General features: G+C 38.5%; 1 protein-coding gene across 1 annotated transcript in view; it reads right to left on the reverse strand.

Moving 5' to 3' along the window:
• LRP6 (LDL receptor related protein 6) overlaps positions 1-22252 on the reverse strand; it is a 138262-nt gene that overhangs the window by 56430 nt on the left and 59580 nt on the right. Inside the window, exons 4-5 of the mRNA XM_062007167.1 lie at positions 8937-9133; positions 8069-8200 (exon numbers count right to left, since the gene is read on the reverse strand). Of these exons, the coding sequence (XP_061863151.1) occupies positions 8069-8200; positions 8937-9133 (329 nt within the window). The remainder of the gene's footprint in view (positions 1-8068; positions 8201-8936; positions 9134-22252) is intronic.

Here is a 22252-nt window from a genome sequence, read left to right on the forward strand (position 1 = left end):
CCAAAATATATTACATTGGACATGTTTTCTATCCATTTCATTCCCTCCAAAGATGCTGAAGTAGATATGCAGTGACTATGTTGCTATTTTATGCAAATCAACAGATGGCCTGCAGCCTCTTAGATGAAAAATTAATTACATAAATAATTTACTGACTGTTTGCTGTTGTTGGCAGAGGGGACAACCATGACAAACAAGCTGCATGTTTCAACAACATCCTTCGAAGGTGAAAACATGTAACATGGAACACCACAAGTAAATGTCCTTTGAGTAACTTTGGAGGAATTACATTTGGGAACTGACAACTGTCCAGTGACCATACAGAGCAGGAGGGCTGTCAGCTTCTCCCATATTCATTGAGAACAAGTTTATTGAAGACAGGAAGATAAATAAGTGTGTCTTATAAAGCCACTTCGAGTTGAAATGTACAAAAGCCTTGCTGGATTTTATGTCAAAAGTCAGAACCGCAAGAAAGAACTAAGATCAGTTTGCACTGCAGATGTTTTCACACGGGACAACACAAACTGCTTAATGGTATACATGCTGGGCATTAGATCAATGACAGGTGTACTTATTGTCTATTCTAATTCATTCTCATTTCATTTTCACATCCAGTGTCACTATATTTCAATGTAATGAAGGATAAACAACCACCACACCCCATTCCAATTAAATTGGCTTATCAGTTTGGAGTCTCAGGGAGATAAAAACAGCTCAGGCCTCAGGGAAGCCTGAGCTAAGGTGAAAAATGTGTGCATCCTAAATGCAGGGAAGGTATGTTGTAATGGCTCTCATCAAACAGTGATGGGAAAGGGTTTGTCAGGAAATGATGCAGGTGTGAGGACAGACAGAGGAGAAAGGGAGAAAGCATTGGTGGGCTAGGAAAATAAATGCATAAATGTTGCAGTTAAACAGAGATATCATCCAAGCCACACTCTGTCCATGTCTTGATCTTGATCTTACAGAGGTATAAGGGTTAGAAGACTGAAAGAGCAACAACTACAGCAAGTAACTTCCTGATGAAAAAACAATTTTGGTGTCTAATGCCAAATTTCTTTTTCAAAAAGCTGGTAATTGTTTTTAGTGGTACATGAGACCTCATTTGCATGCCAAACTTTGGAGAGATGCCAAAGCAGCCATTACTTCATTTACAGCAAGTTTAACACATCAAAAACATCTAAAATACCTTCACAGTGCTGCAAGAAACATCATCTTTCAGCAACTGAAGCTGAGAATATTATTACAAGTGTTCCTGACTGGTAGTAGTCCAGGATGGATTAAGATCAGCTTTGAGATCGTTCTGACCTCAAACACCATGTGTTCAGAAACACATGTACACACTACTAAATTGTTCTTCAAGTTAATAGCTCTTATGCATTAATTAATATCAGGAAGAGGGAACCTGTAATTACATGTCTATGCATCCTTCAAAATAATGTAAAACATGTGACAGAAAATGTAAAACAGGCACGTTAGTAATTATTTTTTTAATTACCGAGCAACTAATTCTGTCACAGCAGTCTACGTGTATGTCTGTGTGTATTCCTAGTATCTCCTTACCAACTTCATAGTTGTTTATCAAACTTATCTTTTAAACAAAACTACGAAAATTATGCTAAGAAATAAAACTTTTTTCTCTTTATCTTTTAAAACTGCACTAACCTCTGATTTCTAAACAATTAGAAAGCTATAGTTAGTCTAGCATATACAGAAAAAGTGTAAGGTATAATTAAAAATGTGTGTGCTGTGGCTGAAGTCAACAGTTATTTTCAAGAATGAATGCCAGGTCCCTAGACTCAGATGCGAGCAACTATGCCTCTGCTGAAATTCACCCTTAAAACTGACCAACTGACCTTCCAATTCTTCTTAAAGACCACTCAATTCCAACAGCTTCAGTACCTTACTTTCAGGGCTGCAACATTGTTCCTTAGTAAAATAACCCACTGTGTCTGAGCTTTAATTCAGCATGGGGAAACGAGTGGCTTTCAGCTAATCCGTGTTGCACTCTGAATTTCTGAACTAAGAATTTCATGGTCTATCTAGGGACTTGGCTAACATTCCAGTCTCCAATCAAACACTGCCCACCACCCCTCCGATCAAGCAATAAAAAGGTTCAAGCTCACTTTAGAGCTATTACCCGCCCATCTGCAAACATACCTCAGCTGTTCAGTCAGATCACTAGCAATAAGAGCCAAGAGAACATCAGAAGAAAGAAACTGACTGAGAAACACCTCAAGGTAGGCTGAGGGAAAGATCACCCTGAATGCTTTCAGGCTTGTCCTGAAAATAGCAAAATAAGTCCACACTTATGGACTGATCCCATCACCACCTTGATAGCAGCCAAGGAAAAAACATGGTCTCAAAACTAGAACATATGATTTGCTCTCGTGGCAAATGCCGGCTATCCAATGTTTATCTGCCAAGACACTGATCACTCAGTCAGAAGACTGCTCAGGGTCTTCAAGGTTGCCAGGATATAACAGAGTCAATCAATTTTGTTCACTTCTATTAAAAAATCCAGTTACAATAAAAAAGCTAAACTGCAACTGCAGGACTGAGACTTCTTCATTCAGTCTTTCCAAGAAAAACTCTGCTTCTATTGATGAGCATGATGGATATGGAATCATAAGGGAAAGGCAGGAAAAGACAATGCGGGTTGCATGCCAGGAAAACTGACAGATCAGAGCTCTGCTCTGATCTCAGCATGCATATGCAGACCTGACTGCACACTGAAGGTCAAAGTGGCCTAGATGAATACACAGGGTACTTGGAGCAGAGTTTACTGCCTCTGCTGCTACCTTCTCTGTAAGTACTGGCAATTCCAACTTGACCCAAGACAAATATGCCTGTAGACACAAGTGTATCTTGAGCATAGTGCTGGGTTTAGGAGCACAGACCACCAGGTACGCTGGGGTGTGTGCTCATAGCTTTCAAGCCACAGCGTGCAAAGTCCTCATGTGAACACTTGCAGGCAAAGTGAGAATACATTTGTCTCATATTTAAAGTCAGATCCTTCTGCCTACCTCCCGTGCTCTCTCCCACACAATCCCAAGCAATCTGTAACTTATTTATAAAGAAACTCTCTCCAAAACTATTCAAATTGAGGATCAAGCTCAAGATTCTATTTAGCAGTGCCTCCAGTCATGGGGTTTTTATAATAGTTAGGAATTTTTCTAAAATCAAGTCCCTTACTTAAGATGTCTAAATATGGACATAAAAGCTTTACTCCAGACTTACTTTTGAGAGCTTTAGCCTACTTTTATTAAGCACTTTGAAAGCTGGGATTACAAGCTCATGGATGGTGCATTACATTAGTCTTGGAGCTAATACTTTTCTGAAAAAGTCACTATTAAAAACCAAAATAGTTTAAATCTATGTGCTAGCTGAAGTCAAGGGAAGGGAGAGAAAAAGCAAAACAGAGCAAGCATGCAGATACAGAGCTTTAAAGTCCAATGCCTAATGCTCCGCTACCAATTAATTACATCTTCCCAATGACATGCAGGCCTCAGTCATTTGGAAGTTATTGAACTTTAAAACCATCAGTGGTTGCTGAGGCTAGCACAGCTACACAGACACATGCTCAGGAATTCATACATAAGAAGTGCTAGACCTAGGACATGTATAACACATTTTCTGTATCTGAAAAATCAAGATTAATACATGCTCAGTATCATTACCACACGTTTAACAAATATTTCTTTCCTAAATGTGTTCCCCTAGTTGTAATTATAGTTAGACACTCCCTAATATTACAATACAAACAAGACAAGCTCAATTGTAAAGCTACAAAGGCATAAGCACATGTATCTGAAATGAACCAAACGTTTTTTTTTTTTTTTTCTTTTAGAAGAAATGAAAGAATTAGGGTGTTAAATCGATTTCTGCAGTCAAATCCAGACTCTGGTTGTTCCTGACAAAGCAAAATAGCCACTGGGCACCCCTAAATTGCAGAAGAAAGTCTCAATTTCTGATTACTGCCTCTAGGCCTATGAGAGGAATAGGATGTGAGTGTCCATGGGTAAAAGAAAGACTTTTGTTTTTTTCCTGGAAGCGAATAGAATGGCCAAAGCAAGGTTGAAATGAAAGATTGAAAAAGGTGCATTTCTTCATGAGGAAACTCACATCTCCCTGCTCAGCTAATGTCTTTATTGCTTTTCTCAGTATACAGATCTGTATTGGTAGCAGCAAATGCAAGAAATTAGTAAAATTCACTGCAGGCAATGACAGAGCTGAGTCCAAGGGCAGAGAGATCTTTGAGCAGTAATAAGAATGTAAGTTCAATGACAAACTCTTAAAACAAACCTACATTTTCTTATAAAAACAGGTATCAGACAGGACATTTAAATATAGCGCTGAAACTCAGAACAGTAATGCCAATAGTATTGACAAAGAGAGATCTCAGTATGTACTGAAGAAGAGGACAGTAAATTAGCAAGAGTACAATAAAAGGAGGTAAAAGCTCTCTGGTAGAGGCACCTAGCTATTCAGACAGGCCTCTGCTTCAGACATTATGGCCAAGGAATAGCTTGCTGTGAAAACTGCTTATTCTGTCTGTCTTTTCTTTGAAGGATGAGGATTTATGAACTTTCTTATAGGCAAAGGAAGAGCCAAGAGCTTGCTAAAAGCTCAAATGTCAGCTATTTAACTGCTTTGTTTTGTAAAAGGAATAGAAATAAAGACATGAACAACCAGTCAGTATTATCAGTCATTAGAAAAATAGTGAATTTTATTCCAAGTTACCTCTTTTTCCTGAAATGCTATGGAGAACTATTTCTAAATGAGACAGGGGTGGGTGGTATATTCATAGCTCTCACAAGAACCAACTCCTTTAAGGTGTGACCGAAAAACCCCTACAAAAAACGGAGAAACTAACAGTGGGAGAAAGGGGAGGGAGAAAAAGATTTCCTATAAACCAAGATTATTCAAAAATGCTAGGTTGCCATGGAAACTACTCAGGGAGGGTCAGCCAGCCTCACCTTTGGCTGCAAGGATCATCTGTCAGTGCCAAAGCACTGCAAACACCACAAACACACACTCAAAATTCATCTGTCAAAATCTTTCCAGTCCAGGCCCGTGCTCTCAACAATGCAGCATGAAATGAAGTTCTCTCTCCAAAGAGACTCATTTCCGTATGAAACAATTTGGTTTAGGAACCAATCTGATTTTATGCTACTGCTAGAAGACAAAACCATCTTAAAGAGGAGAAAGTCTTGGCCTCATTTTTCACCTTCCTTCACCTGTAAGTCACCCTTCCTTCCCTCCCTCCTTCCTTCCTTCCTTCCTTCCTCCACAGTCATGTACATATTCTAATTGCCAATGGAGATTTAATCACTCAGCATTTTAGCCTTATAGATGTATACTGAAATGACTGAAGGTAAAAATCTTGAGTTCTCAGGGTTCAGCTCTACTTTCACAGCAGAAATATTAAACAGGCAAGGTCCAAGGGAAAACATCCGACCTGAGAAAGCTGAACTTTAACTGAACCCCATACACCACACACTTGAAAAAGAAAATAAGTTTACTTCCCCAGGGTCACTGGGTAGCCTAAGAAAGGAAGACAACACACAAACGTATAGATTTACATCTCTAAACCTGGTCTGTGGCTAGTCTGGCTCTATTCAACTGCCATACTCTCTCCTCTTCCCTGAATCAATGATTGCAGCCTTCACAATTACAAGAAAAAGTTCCAGTGAATCTTTGCCTTTGACGAAGTCTGGGAAGCAGGAGGTAACTCACAAAAGCCCTAAGACTACCACCCCCATCTCTCCTCAGTGACAGGAGCGAAAAAACAGTCAAAACCATTTCATAACTTTGAGATAAGGTCAGCTCTAAATGCTGAACCTGAGGCTCCCTCACACTGCTCCCAGAAGTCATCTGAGCACAGGACCATCAAAATTTAGCAAAATAAAGAGATCTGATAAACAGTTTGCCAAGGTTGTTTCACTGTGGTTATGTGATAACTTGTTTCTAAGTCCAAGAAGCAGTGGTAAGCAATACTCACTGAACTAAATAAACATGGAACCAATTTTCTCCTCAACTCTCCACACATTTTTCTTCTTGAAAAGGGAGAGGCAGTGTGTTTTGGAAAGATCCATAGCAGAAAGGTGGTTAAAAATGCAACATTATACTGACAAGCACAAGATAAATAAATGCTCTTGTGTAATGTTTTTGCATATAGATGGACAACAAGCTGTAATAAGTTGGTTAGCAGAATTTCTGATAAACTGAGAGCTATATTTTGTGAGTCAAAAATGCTTTATGGCTGACTGGAAACACACGTTTTGGCTTCTCGTGTTCACCAGATGGGAGAAAAGACCAACAGTTACAAATTCTGAGACATAAGGGATGGCTAAAAAAATGAACTGATGGTTTTGAGTATCTCTACATTAAAAATTTAAGTCCTTTTAATATGTGTTTAGAATGTTCTCAAATATTATCCCTCTACTTGCCTTTGGTAATTTACTTGGATACACTAGAAAGGTGCCATTCAGCACTTCAGCAGCTAACCTGAGTGGTAGGTTGCTTCCATGAGGACATGGGGCAGTGAAGTGGACACTGTGTGATACAGTGGCCTGTTCCTTGGAACACAGCATGTGGGGACCAAAAAGATAAACCCCCTTTTGCCTGAAAGTCCCCAGCTCAGTTTCTATTAGCAGTAAGTCAACAGGAAGCAATTTCTCTCTCCTCATCTCTCCAGGGCTTGTTCCAACTATCCTTAAGAGTCCTTCAGCCTATGTTGCCTTACCTTTCTGCCTCTGCTTGGCAAGTTCTCACCTCACCACTCCGTGTCTCCCTCAAGGACTTTATGTGCAGCTCTGCTTCTGGAAAAATGTCTGCATTTGGTAACAAATGCTTTAGCTATCTGCTGCTACTAAGGAGTTAGCTGTGCATATCAAGTATTTTTTTAAAAGCACACGAATTGGTGTCACATTTTCACTAAATGTGACCAACTCATAGCAGTATTATTAAAGTTTGTTCCTTGTACTGTCAGAACTGGAAGAAAAACATTTTGTGCATGCATTGGTAAATTCATACAATCCTGCAAGGATAAATTGGGAGATGCTTTTGAATTTTTCACATAAAAGCAGCAATTTATTTTAACAAGGTTCACACAGGCACAAAATGTCACACAAAAATAATCAGCAGAAAGCATGAAATAGCACAAAATTAAAGGAAACACTGAGCAATAGCTGACAAGCCTAGAATAATTTTTAAAATATAAAATGACAACTTAAAAATTATTTCTCTATTATTTCTGTATACATTTTATTTAACGTATTCACGGTAAGTTCTGCTGTATGTTTCTCATTCTTCATCCTTTGTCATAGAGAGATGATCTGCAAAAGATGGCTCTTTATGACCATTTTAATTGTCTCCCCGTGTTTATTTTGATCCTGTTAATGCACTACAGTAACCACAGCACAACATCAACAAGATCTATACTTAGAAAATATAACAATTTAAAATCACACACATTAGCCCATACACTACAAGCAGTTTTGGGTGAGCAGCCCTTGCTCACATCTTGAGTTTTAAGACTGAAACACTTTCACCATCTCTAAAAACATGCCATTCTTTTCAGTTCCTCCATACAGATGTAGGTGCTTAACTTTATGCATGTGAACTGAAAGAGATTCTAGGTGAACATGTGTATAATAAATAGTCATCAGATCTTAAAAAAATATACTTGTATTTATTGTACAACTCTATTAGCCAAACACTAATTCATGAACGATAACGTTCAAAACTTTTCAGAGTCAGCAGAGGAGGGAGGCATCATTTTCTCTAAGAAAAGGGAACAATAGAGCCCCCAAAATCTTGCAAGGAACTAGTGATGGAACCACAACTTAAATTTTTTAACTGGAGGTAACCTGGTCTTCAGATATGAGACTATTTTATGAAAAGTAGAGAGTATTTTCCCATCACTTCCATCTGTACTGCAAAAGCATGCATGATTTCACAATTTGCCACCCCTAATGAGCACTATACAGTGAAGACGGAAGAACCCCTTTCCCTCCAAAAACTACTTTGTGCTTAATCTAAAAGGATTTTTAAAAACAAAGCCTACCATCTTTGCAGGTCTTTCCATTCTCAAGAAGTTTCACCCCAGTGGGACATGCACACTGATAAGAGGGCTTGGCAGGAGACATCAAACACAAGTGGGAGCAGCCACCATTATTAATTCCACATGGGTTTGTAGCTGTTAAACATAAATCACACAGATTAATGCTTCTGATAACGAATGACCTCATCTTGTGTTAAGACACATACAGTGTTTGAGTGGTAGAATCAGTGGCAGCAACACAGATTAAAGAAGGAAATGATAAACACAGAATAAGGAAAAATTAATTCCAAGTGTTGAGCAGTGAGGTATTTATGGTACCAAAATGCATGGATATTTCCTTTCCCGGGGAAGTAGCACTTAAATCTAAACAAGAACCTTGTTTCAGTTGTGCTACTCTCATTTTCACAAATTATTCAGCATGTCGATGATAAAAGTATCGTAGGTTACATAAATAAAAAACAAATGCAAACACAGTAAATTAACACAATGGTTAAGTTAGTGATTATTACACGGAGCTAGTTCTGCTTAGTATCATCTGCAAAATGAACACTACTTTCCATTCAGGAACTACTACTTGGAAAAAAAATAAAAATACCACATTGCCTACAGTTATGGCACACGAAACAGAAAAAGGAATACAGCAAGAGGATAAATGTAGTAGGCAGGAAAAGAAGCAAGACATGGGTTTTTACACTTAAATAAACAATGTAGAGAATGTTTGGTTTCTCTTTGGGTCTTCTCACAATCTCCGCATTGGAAAAATTGTGTAACAACGCAAGCAAATCCACCCGCTGCCATAGAGAAAAACTAATTAAGATTTTTGCAAATCAGTTCCAATTCATATTTAAAAAAAGAAAGCAAGACAGCTTACCATTTGGCTGCCTCTTTTGGCTGAAAGCGTGGATATCCATGGGAGAGAAGATGTTGGAATGTATTTCACGCAGGTTCTCCCCAGAGTACTTGCTGCAGGCCAAGATTGAATGTGTGTTCCAGTCAGTCCAGTACAACATGTCCCCAAACAGCGTCAAAGCAAAAGGATGTGGAAGGGAGCCTTTAACCACTGCTTGCCTAATGGAGTACAAGGAAGAAAATGAATGCTCAAACACAATTCATGCTACGGTTTTTCTTGAACATAGCTTTAGTGAAAAGAAGGTTTACACTGTAAGTACTGTCGATCAGAACTTCTTAATTGTTTAGAGAGAACAAACACAGTACATCCACTTTGGGAAATGATACGTAGGAACAACACAGGAGTCTTATTTCCAGGCAGCCTACTGATGCTGAGATCGCCAAGAGATGCCAACTGAAACCCTTACTTAAGTTTCTAGCTGTTCCTAGCACCTTTTGACACTCAATACTTATGGGGCTCTATGTCATCATGTGCAAGTGAGGAGAATGCCAGCTGGTTCTAAGCAAGCCTGACTGCTACCTGCTGATTTATGACTGCCATCATCTGCCTCAGAAGACTTCAAACTGAGACACCACTTGGTCATTTAGCAGTCCATCCACCTCTTCCAGTTTTGCTCTTTTGAGCCATCAGAAAAATATTCTCACAGCAAATAGTTTCACTATAAAGAAATCCTTATTTTTCATCATTTGTTATTATGATAATTACTATGCTATTATTTTTATTATAAGAGCTGCCATTAAATAGAGTTCTACTGATCTGCCATGGTAATGGTATCATTTCTGAGAAAACTGGGTCACCGCCTGTCTCCAGGTTCAGAAACAAAATTATGGAGTATACCCATATATTTTATGTACATATACAAACACATGCTCATTAGCCATCACAAAAATGCAGCACAAACATTACTGAAGACAGTTTTTCCAGGTTCCTGTGATGTTGAAACTAATTATCTGTATCCAGCTTCTTCAGAACTGGAATTAAGTAGTTCAGTTCTTAAGGAGTTACTTTACTCAATCATAGAAAAACTTAGAACAGATGGGACACTGAAGGTCATCTGGACCAACATCTTACTGAGATCAGGGACACACAAGCATTTTTTTTCCCCATCCCCTTTCTTTTTAACTGTGTGGGTGCACATGTGCATGTAAGAACACAAGCTCTCACTTCGTAGTAGAGATCACCATCCCTCTCCCAGACCAAAAGCATAAGGGATTGACACACAGTTCTACCACTCATTCAGTATAGGGTACACCATGAACATCAGCCTTTCAATTTTCTGTTTGTAGGGAAGAGAGTCGTTATCTGTATATTTACTGAGAAAACATCCCTGTATTGCATGTATCAGTTTTGTAAAAAATTTGGCAACTGAAGTGGTTTAGTAGAGGACAAAAATACTCTTCTTTTCCAAATATTTTCTGTTAAAATATAACAGAAGAGCATATTAGAATAAGAAACTTGAAGGTATCTTCTGCCAGTGATTCTGAGTACAAAGAGACTGAAGTCATTACCGCTGTTTCACCTTAGCTTCTAGAAAATGATGCATTATCTTTAAAGCATCTATTTTTTTTCTGCTCTGGAGAGAAACACATACATTCCCTTACTTATCACTCCAATGTTCCAATTCTACACCAAACAAAAATTTTCTATTTCTTGATATTTTGCACTCAAAAGTAGGACATATTATCTTCTTTCTTATCTCCATCTGGAGTCACGTATACATTTGCTTCTAATTAAATGCACCAAACAAGCACCTCACAAATTATTATTGTAATATAATTAACAGCTGTAAACTACCAGTCAAACAGTGAAGCCAGAGGGACACAAAACACTCTTATACCAAGGAACAAAGGCATTCTAATTCTGCAAACATTTTGACCTGATCCACTCTCAAACACTAAATGTCTTCAGATTAGTATAATTTTTGTTTCCAGCATATCAAGTCTTTATGACAAACTTACTACATTTGTCATATGAGACAGAAGCAATAAAAATCCAAAGGTCTCAAAGACACCACTCCCATGTATGAGGGAAACCGCACTTGTCTGAAGCATTCTGCCTATCTTGCAATTTACTTTAAAAAAAAACTCCAAACACCCAGAGGATTTTTAAATGCCACTAGTACCCAACACTCCTGGTGGGAACAAATGTTTGAACACAACAGACACTGTTAAACATCCCCAACTTTCAGACAACTATCTCTTTGTACGACAACATGTACAGCCAAACGTGACCCTTATTTAAACCAGGCCTTATCTGGAGAGATTCAGGAGCACTTCATTTGACTGCACCATCAGCCACAACCTTGAAAAATTACTATTAGACTTGTATGATTTTTCTATGCAGATATAAGGTACTGTCACATGAAAATGGCTTTGGGTTCCAATATAACAGCATCTAATTCTGGCATCTCATTCTGCAGGGGTGTTGGAATAGATGATCTATAAAAGGCCCCTCAAACCCCTATTATTTTATTATTCTATGATTACCAGTAACCGATACTCCATACATTCCCTGTTGCCATTACCAGGTGATAGCTCACTTCATCAAAACAAGCGGGACTATTTTTCCCCTTCAAACACACTCTTACAGGCCACTCTTTCAGCTTTGCCTAACAGCAACCGCATGATGTGCTCAGTACAGAAGCAGTGTCCGAGTTGCACTAAATGGGCTTCCACAGGCTAATGAGGAGGGGAGGGAAAGGGCTAGAGGGCCAAGGTGCTAAAATACAGGAAAAGGAAGAGGAGAAGGAGAAAGAAATGTCCTTCTGATGGCTGCCACGAAACAGTTAACGCTTTAACACGACCTGCAGTAGGAAATGCAGAGCTCTGATTTTGGTGGGTGAGAGGAGCCGTCCCAACTTCTGCCTCAAACAATTATTTAATAAATATATCCAGGTAAATGAAGAAGACCAGAATGTCACCTGTAGCACTCAACTGCTGTGCACAGTTGACAGGAGCAGGTACTTCTCACCTGCAGTGTATTCCACCAGCATGCATGCGGAGTCAGGAACAGCTGGGTCTTCACGTTTCTGGCTTTGGTACCAAGGCATGGTGCTGCAGGTGTAATTGGACCAACACAGCCTGGCAGCACTTTAATTGCAACTACCTCCATCTCTACATTATCAGCCCAGGCCTGATTAGAACAAGCCATACAACAGCAAAAAGTACCACATGCTATTATTCTTAACTAACCTCTTCGGTTCCTTCAAACTGCTGTACTCATATTATTAGTCTAGTTAAAAACAGACACCAGAGATGATGAGAAACTCCAAGACAGGGATGAGGAATAATGTTATTCGTGCAGAAGACATCTCTAGGGCTTCAGCAACATGCAAATTGGCTACATATTAGATGGCACTAAGAACATACTAACTTTAATAATCTTCACTAGGCCAGGCATATAATCACACAAATTTGCCTTAATCTTGATGGGAACTGACAGTTTAAGTGTCACTATCTCTACTCTGTTCAGTTGACTGGGAAGGAAATGCAGAAGGGGATAGAGAAGGAAGGTGGGAAGAGAGAAAACAAGCAGTTTCCATAGAAATTAGATTCTTTCTGTGCTGCATATCATAATTTCCTAAGTACAACTACTTACAGTATCATCATGGTAGTCAGAGATGCAATTACAATAAAAAGTTATTACATTAAAGAGTTTTTTACTGCCTGAAGAAAATGTAGGTTCAATTCAAATACATGCATTTTTGTTGCATTCTTATTCTGTTAGAGAGCTCTGTGAAATACTTTGCAAAGATAAAGAAGTAAACAAATAATAAACAAGTTAAAGTAGACATTACAAAAGGGGCTACTTAACTCTGAAATTAAATACATAAATGGAAATTCGTAGACAATCTATCAAGTTTTATACTAACAATGACAAAAAAGCTCCTGCTTCAGGATAATAAGCATTTCAGACAAAGACTAAACTCGCTTGAAATAAAAATTAATAGTAAAAGGATCAAGAAGGATCAATTTTACCTTCATATCCTTTATTACAACCAGGGTTTCCTCAGTCTGCCTTTGTGGTTTTTTCCAACTAATATTAGAATTCAAATCTAAAGCTAGATTATAGCTATGAAATTTAAGAACTCTAACCAAGAAAAAAAAAAAAAGAAATTTAAAATGTTGCGAAATTATTATTTTTTTCACTATAATTTTGACAGATGTTTTATATCCAAGCATAATACCATTTCTCCACAAAAAGAAACAAGTATTTTCTATTAACCAGGTCCTTTCTATTCTGGCTGCATTGCAGTTCTCAAATTTCAAAAAACTGATTAGAATATCTGCAGAAAATTGGAGTACTTTATAGACATCCTGGCCTGTACATCTCTAAACCTTTAACATTCCAGCTTCACAGTAGCAAAACTCCCTTCAAGTGACCTCTGAGGCTGCCTGAGCTCAGTCTCAAGGGTAGAATGGAAGAATTTTCATGTTTATTTTTCAATCCATTTCTCCACATCCCTCTGGAGGATTCTGTACCTATTACCACTTCCTATGCAATCAGACAGTGAAAAAAAAATCTACTGCTGCAGCAATCTTTGCAACTCCATTTCAAATTCCAACTGTGAAGATTGGTAAAAAAATGAAGCTAATTCAGCTTAATACTATACTCTCAATGCTAAAGACTGAATACAAAAGACAAAACATTCAGGCTTTCTCTTATGCCTCTGTAATGGTTTGACATGACAGCCATTTCTGGTAAGGGGGAAGGGGCTGTAAAGACGGCTCTTGTAAGAAGTTCCTCGAAATTCTCCCCAGCTCTGAGCCAGACACACTGCTGGAGCTGAGCCAACTAGATGCCTCCATGATCACTTTTTAAGAAGATGGAAGAGGAGTCTTCTTCCTCCTGTTTCTTCCTTCTTCTGTCTCTTCTTCTCTGGCTGATGGTGGTGCAAGGAGTAGGAAGAGAGAGAAACAACCATGTGGACTCCAAGGTCAGTGAGGAAAGAGAAGAGGAAGTGTGCTGGAGCAGAGACTGCCCTGCATTCTACGGAGAGAACCAGTGAAGCAGTCATCTGTTTGCATTTCTTTAAAGACCCTGCATCAGTGGTAGAGACTAATTTTGATAATGATCCCATACCAGGGACACTACTCATTTTGCTAAAGCTGGCCCCAGACCAGGGGCAGCAGCGACTCATTCTGCTAAGAACCCCAGACCAGGGGCAGCGATTCACTTCATTAAAGGCCCCATGCAAGGGACAGTGACTATGGCCGGAGGAGGCCGTGTCCCGTGGGAGGGACCCAATTACTTCACTACAGATCCCAAGCCAGGGGCAGTGATTTTCTTTATTAAAATTATGACTAGAAGAGGCTGTCCCCCAAGGGAGGGATACTTTATCACTATGGCCGAAGCAGGTCACATCCCGTGGAAGGGACTCAATATTCACAGAAGCTGTAACTGTGGGTAGGAACCCACTACGAAGCAGCTCATTAAACTTATGCCCAGAAGAGGCCTTGTCCTGAAGGAGGGACCTTGTATCTGCAGAAACTGCAACCGTGGCAAAGAACTCACACCAGAGAGATTCACTAAGGACTGCATCCCATGTGAGGGACCCTGTATTGGCAGAAGCTGCAGCTGCTAGGAAAAATCCACACCAGAGAAATTTAAGGACTGTGTCCCAGGGTAGGGACCCCATGTTGGAACACGGGAAGAATGCAAGGAGTCATCCTTCTCTGAGAAGAAAGAAGCAGCAGAGCCGCTCTGTAAGAGACTGACCACATCCCCCATTCCCTACCCCCCTGAGCTCTTGAGGGGGGAGGAGGTACAGATATTGGGAGCAGTGAGCTGGGCCCAGAAAGAAAGGAAGGATGGAGGAGAAAGATCTTAAAGTGCTGGTTGTAATTTTCTACCTTTTTGCTTTTATTCCTTTCTGTTTCTTGTAGAATAAACTTTCCTACTTTCCTCTCTAAGTCCAGTAGTGGAGTCTGTTTTGCCCAGAACTGTAATTGGCAGCGAGCCGTCCTTGCCCTCGTCTTAATGGACAACAACCTTACTAAAGGTCTCATCCAACCCCTACCATTCTATGATTCTATCTTTTTATTCCCATTTCGCTGGGACTTCTGCCATCCTAACGAGGGTGGGGGGTGAATGGGAGGCACCAAGCGAGAGACTGTCATGGTGCTGCTTTGCTAGCTTGAGCCAAACCATGACAGCCTCTAAAATCCACTCACCCAAAGTAAGAAGGGTAAGTTCAGACATATGATGAAAATGAAGGATTAAATCAACCAGCCAGTGACACATTGTGCACACCGGTAACTCAGTTACGCAGCCTGAGGATACAGCAGCACCTGGACAAGAGACCATGCTGAGTAGCTACAGGTAGGCTCATGTCAGTGGGACAGGTTGTGTAGCAGGATGTACATCCACAGCCTGAGCCAGGGAATATCAACCACCATACCAAATGGGTTTTTTGTTATGCAAAAAAAGCAAGCACAGGAACATCTCATGCTTGCTTGATAATATCCACTGATCTGGGATACCTTAATTTCATATAACTAATCCAATTCTCCAACAGTAAGGTGCAGCAACACAATTACATAGAAAATATAAATGAACTTACATTAAGTATACATACATTTACCACTACATTTATTAGCCAAGGATCTCTGTTTCTGTAACTTGGAAAAATGAATACAAGAACCTACTTTTTAGGATATCATTGATCATTGATGGGGGGAAATCAAGAAGGATCAAATATTTTTAGTGTCGGTATACTTCAATTTTGCTTGCTAAATAATTTGGAACAGGCAAATTCTGCCTGCAAAATGTAGAAATTCATTTAGGAGATACTCGTAATTAGCAGCCAAGAAAATCAGAATTTTAAGCAGCCAAAGAACTGGGACAGAAGCATAAAATGCAGTGGACATTCTCATTTGAAGTCCATACTAAACAGGATTTGTTAATGATGGTAAAATGAGCAAGTGCAGCATCTGTACTGTTTTATTCTGGAATAGTGTACAACATTACCCTTTTCTGCTGAATTTTCTTACACAAGCTCATTCAAGAGGGATAAACATCTTTGCTGGCACCTGGGCACTGAATTTCTAATAAGAAAACATATCTACCATCATTTTTTTCTCAAGGAATATTTCCCTGTAAGTAGGCTTGCACCTTTCTTGGATTTTATAATTATGAACAACTATTTAGTTGCCTGTCTTTATACTCCTGAATTTTAGTCATTGCAAGCACAGTAAAGCACTGTAGTAAAGCATCCTGTTATGCCTTGGTCTGCGACTTCATATACACTGGCAAAATTTAACAAGTTAGCATCCAATGACAATACCATAGTTGATAGGAGCTTCCAGGTCTCAAGAGAGGTGAAAGTTTTCTGATTAGTTTATATACATTGAAGAAGTCTTTAAGAGATGTTCATATCTATGATTATTGAATTTTAATCTATTTTCCTTATAAGGCCTTTTTTTTTTAGCCTCTTGATATCAGAAAAACAAAACAGAAAGTTGTTTACACTGCAATTACCACCACACCCTCCTTCATAAAGGACTGAAAATGGAAAGATCCATCTTCTCAACACTGCTTTTACTGCCCGTCATGTTAAACAAAGCATATAACAGACAGGCTTTCACCTAATAATATTTTATAAGACATATTTCTTTCCATTTACAGATTACTTGTTGCCTGAACATTCAGGAGATAGCAGGAATCAAACAGCTTCAACTTTTAACAACTGGAAGTTTAGCAGTGAAGCTGCTGGAAAGATCAGCCACGAAGCACTTACAGGACAAATCTCACCCTGCTTCATCTAACGGTGTGTGGAAGACCAACAGACAACTGCTTAACACCACAAAGATGCCACAAGGACAAGCAGCTCTGGTTCCCTCAGAAGCTTACAAGCTTTCCTCTCCTGCCAACCTAACAAAAACATTCGCCAAGTAAAATTGGAAGGCTAAGTTGGATTTTTACCATGAGCGCTTGTTAAATATTACTATAAAAACACAAGACCAGTTCTAATTACTTGAGAAAGTAAACAGGAAACATGACTTGTGGAATATAATACTGTCTTTTAAAACAAACACATTTTCTCTTTTGCTACTTCTTTAAGCCACGATTGCCATGTGTTGACAGAAAGTATATGTAACAAATCAGAGGTCTAGCAATAACATCTCAAACCTCACCTTCAATGAAAGTCTGAAAAGGTCAACCAAAAGTAAAACTGTGGTTTAAAAATAAAGTAATTCCATAGGTCATTTTTCAGGCAAACACCATCACAACATGCAGTGTAGATGAAAGGCCTCCGAGCTTTCATCTGAAAAGCCTACTCTGGGAAGTAGACTGGGAAGTCATTAGGAAGACATTAGAGGTTTTAGGACTAAGTGTATCAGTAGATTCAGTGACTGAAGAGTGGTCTGTGTGCTTCCTCAAATGAAGCTCTTCTTCCTTTGCTTTCAGAAGGTCTGTGATCCTGAGCTAATCCTGCATTTGCCACCCCATGCAGTGGAAGCAGTTTTGATGACCTGCTCCATTGATCTCTCTGAGCTCATAACTCTGTATTTTGTATTTTTATTTAGAGGCTACAAATATCCAGAGATATGTGACCTAGTTAAACACACAGTTTAAATGTAACACACAGTCAACCAGAGATGTTTTGAAGCTCCACTTTTCGAGTATTTCATTTCAGAACATCTTGGAGAAGAACCAATAAATTCACCCTAGCTAATAATCTAATTAATTTTGCTTTAGTAGATTTCTTGAGCAGTTTTAATTGAGGTACTATTTGTCTTTTTCTCTGGACTGTAATGTGCTGGTGAAGTACTGAAATAGGCTTTACACCATGAACTGGTTCCTCTTCACTGCTTGAGGGTATTACGTATTTTTATCTCATAGAAATATAAAGAGAACACAATAATGTCATATATTGCACATATTACACAAATAATGAAAAAGAAACTCCTCTAAATGCAGGGACACAGTATTTTTAGTGTTTCATCAAATCTGCAACTAATCATCTGACAGAGACATGAGCTGATGCCTGAAAACAGAAACTTGAAAAATCAATGCTCGAGTGCAAACTTAAGACATTCACCTCCTCACAAGAGCTTTCCAGCTTTCTGACAGTTGCTGAAAGTGTGTTTTCTTACAGTGGCCTCAAAACCCATCTCATTAGCACAAACACTTCCTGGGGGACCTTGTAAGTGCATTTCCCTTCAGCCAGTAATGTGTTAACTTATTAATTAGACCTGCTGCTGCAGGGTAAAGGAAGAGAAAATTAATTCAAGAGCTGCCTTAGCAGGCCAACCTATCACGGGTATTCTGCTCACAGGAGAGCTGTCTGCAATTCAGTTTTGTTTAATTAGTCCCACAAAAAGCAACTGTTCACTCTGATAAGCATTGTACGAGAGCTGCAAAAAAACCCACAAAACCATCTCTTCTGTGCACCAATTTAATTTTTTAATTATTACATTCTGACATGAAAAACTGTGCATTTCTTTCTCTTGCTGGCAAACCAAGGGCATTAGTCATCAACTTCTGTGCTCTTCCTCTTTATTCTAATAAGTCCATCACCAATTTTGCTGTAGAGGTTTTCTCATGAAATTATGGCTCTGCCACTGTCATGCTGCTTAGTAGTCTTGATGCAGAGGTTCACCAACTCCAAAGGGAGCTTATCTAGGTCCTGTCCAAAGAGGCGACAAAACAAACTGAAGTCTCCTTTGTTTCTGCCTCTCCATATTCCTCCCATCTGCCTACCGTACTCTTCCACTATTCACACTCCTGCAAGTAAGAAGCAAAGCATACTTGCATATCAATGTAGTTCTCTGACATATAAATCTTTAAATGTTAATTCTTGTGTAGTGCCAGGTACAGAGGCATGATAGACTAGAGGAATGGAGTAACAAAAAAAATTGGACTTCTTAGATTTAGAAATATGCCAAGAATGTTTTCCTTTCAATCATTCCAAATTCTAGACCACAGAGGTCTGAACCTCATTACTTTAATACTGTTAGTGATGTCAATTAAAATCTTTTCCTATTTACATTGTTTTCTCTCTTACCATCCAAACCACAAAATTAATTTTCTTTGAACTGTTTGAAACTATTTTTTTGTACAAAGATGTCAGTTCCTGCTATTTCTCGCTTCCCTCAAAGCAGTTAAAACTCATGTCATCCTGCTTTTTACAACCATGTTTAACAGTTTTAGGTTCTTTCCCACCTTGTGTTATGCAATACTAAAAAAATTGAGACAGATTAAATCTTTGCTTATCAACTTCCTTTGCTAAAAATTACCAAAACTATTTAGAACTAGGACATCATATTTCTATGAAACTACATGTCTTTCAGTAACTTAATTGCCTTTGTCATTTCTTGAATAGCTCCAGCTTCCAGAGCATATTTTCCTAGATATGTTGATAGTACGTAAAGCAGCAGAAAAAACAGTAACACTTTGCAATAATTAAACAAAATTGATCTAGTTTCATCAAGAGAAATTTAGATAGCAACAAAAATATAAACCTACTTTGTAAACATAAAATAGTAGTTCTAAATATCAAGAACTACCAACATTAACAGTTTCTAAATAAGCCAAAAAGTCTGTTCGAAGTTAGATTATACAAACAATGACAATGATCTTGTCGTTCCCCATTCTTGACTCTTAAGGAAAATTACTCTAAAAGGTGGTGCTCTTAAAAGGAGATATTAAAAGGTAGTGGTGCAAAAAATCACATGAAGTTGTCATTTCTCATGGAAACAAGGACATTTCATCATTCTAGTTGTATCTGTACAGTTATCCATCTCCTCCAACTCCACATCCCAACACATCTTTTATCTCTCAGTCAACCATTCAAGAATCACAAACAGATTTTTATTTTTACTTTTTCAAGTTTTCTTTAACAAATGAATAGCTGTGAAGACACAAGTGACCCTAAATTCCCTCTATTTGAGACACCTGACAAGAAAGGCAGCTGAAATAAGCTGCCTAGGAAGACTTCCTTGAGCTACCAGGCACAGCAAGAATGCACAGGGCACACAGACAGAAGGAAGAATAACACCAAGTGAAGGAATATAAGGAGCCATGGGTGCATTTGAGGGATGGCAAGAAGAAGAAAAAAGCAAGAGGTGTGTGCATGCACATGTATGCATGCAGAGAGCACAGGAACATAAAGAGAGAAGCCAGAGGGACTGATGTCGGGGTGGAGAATTAGAAAATGTCTTTTTTTAGTATTAGAAAATCAGTTATTGAAAAATATTAATAAAATAATTAAGAGCCAAAATACAGAATTACAGCTGTAGAATATTGAGAAAGGTGAATTTGCTGAATAACTGAAAGATAGTATTTAACAAAAAATAATCAACTTCAGTCAGCCTCAGAAGACCATTTTTTTCTAAAGACAGGCAGAGACTAAGAGGTCATATAGCAGAGAAAAAAAAATACATAAAATCCCATTATAGAACAACTTAAGTTCTGCAATTCTTTCCTTTTTTTCCCCTTCCCTTCTCCCAGTGATGTAGTTGCAAAGAATAAAACACAAAACAAAAATGCCTGGATACAGATGTTGACTGTTTTCTGAATCTTCAGAACTTTCTCACATGCCTAGGGAAAAACAGGTGCTGTTAGAAGTAGCATGTGCTTCTGAGTGCTTAAGGGAAGTCATATGTGCTTTTCTCTCTAAAGATGATTTCCCTTTCTCCCCTGCAAATGGTATCACATTAGCATACTGCCAGGAAATATTTCTGATACATTTCAGTATTAGTTTAAAAAATAAAGCAAACAACTTTAAAGTATTAAGCTTTTTTTTTTTTTAATTTTAATTAATATGTAAGAAAGAACAAGTAGATCTAAAAATCTGAAGACCTGTACAGACAAGTAATTCATTGTAGGTTTCAGGAATTCTAGAGAATTTAGTTTGGAATAAGGTAACTGCTGGAACCCAGATGACTTATTTTCTATGTTATAAGACAACTGTTTAGATGCAGCTTTTCTGCAGATAAACTAGGTTGGTCAGCCCCTCACACTGAGACAGATCAGCACTTTCACAGCCTCATGTCGAGAATTAATTGCTTCCAGTTTAGCCAAAAGACAGACAAGGGAAAAAATACCATTAAAATAAAACCAAAATACTTGTGCATATCTACACTGCTGTGCAACAATTCACCAGTAAGGGAAAGACTGCAAAGAAGTCTGAAGCAAAAGAATATTGAAAACACTGTAGTGCCAGCAGGAAACACCAAAATAGATCTGGAGCAAGGAAGACTCGAGACTCCAGATAAGAAAGGGAACTTTGTGCTGCATGGCGGAAAAAACCCCACAAATACAGATTTGGCTGGTGGTCATGTGAGTTTGTGATCAGTGGACACTTTTCAAGCAATTAACATTTCAAACACCATCTCCATATCTTGCATAACTCTCCAGGGGGTGCAGCACCCAGTCCACATACCCTTCATAGAAAGGCATCAGTCAGATTGCACCAGCATGCTGCTATACTAAGGCAGTTATTTTCCTTTCATATAAACAGAAGAGCACAAAAAGGTGTGACTCAAAAACAAAAAGAGCCACTAAATTATCCAGTAGGACAAAGCCACTAAATTGCCTTTGAGGTGTGATGATACCAGGAATCATTTTTAGAGTGGTACATTCTTTCTTACTGCCCTTATTGTTTGGGGGATGGAGTGGTTTTGGTTTTGCTCATTTGTCTTACTCGTACAGCAACTGTGAACATTTCATGTTTGTATGAGAATTCCACATTTGGACTGCAATTTTTCAGGTGGCAAGCTGTTGCACTGTGCCCCACGTGATTGTTTTTTAAAGTTCTGTTACACATGTGGTTTCATGATCTTTCTACTCTTACCCCTGGAAATACACAATATTATATATCATTTTTAACAGAGAAAGAGATTTTAAGCTATTCCAGTTAGACAACACCAATTACAAAGCATTAAAAAAGATGCTCAAGTTACTATTGTACATGACATGTACAAGATCGATCCCATTCTCTCCATTACATGAAAACTTAGGTGACAATCCTCCATTTTAAAGAAAGTATCACTACAAAATACTTCTTTCTGGTACTATTAAATATTCTTTCTTGTGAAACAAGCAGTAACTGAAGGACTGCTTCAAAAAAGATATCTATATCTCCACGTTTTGAATTGACAAAGGTAGTTATTGCACTTATATCCAGAGACATAAATTTAAAACTGCATCCAACTTCTGTTACTTTCTATGAGCACTGTCACAAAAATAGTGAATGAACTTCTGATTTCTTAACAGGCAGAATTTAGGAACAGAATGACATGACCTTTCCAATCAGCACTACAAGAAACTGT

Source organism: Colius striatus, chromosome 1 (assembly GCF_028858725.1).
Source record: "Colius striatus isolate bColStr4 chromosome 1, bColStr4.1.hap1, whole genome shotgun sequence".
Lineage (NCBI taxonomy): Eukaryota > Metazoa > Chordata > Aves > Coliiformes > Coliidae > Colius > Colius striatus.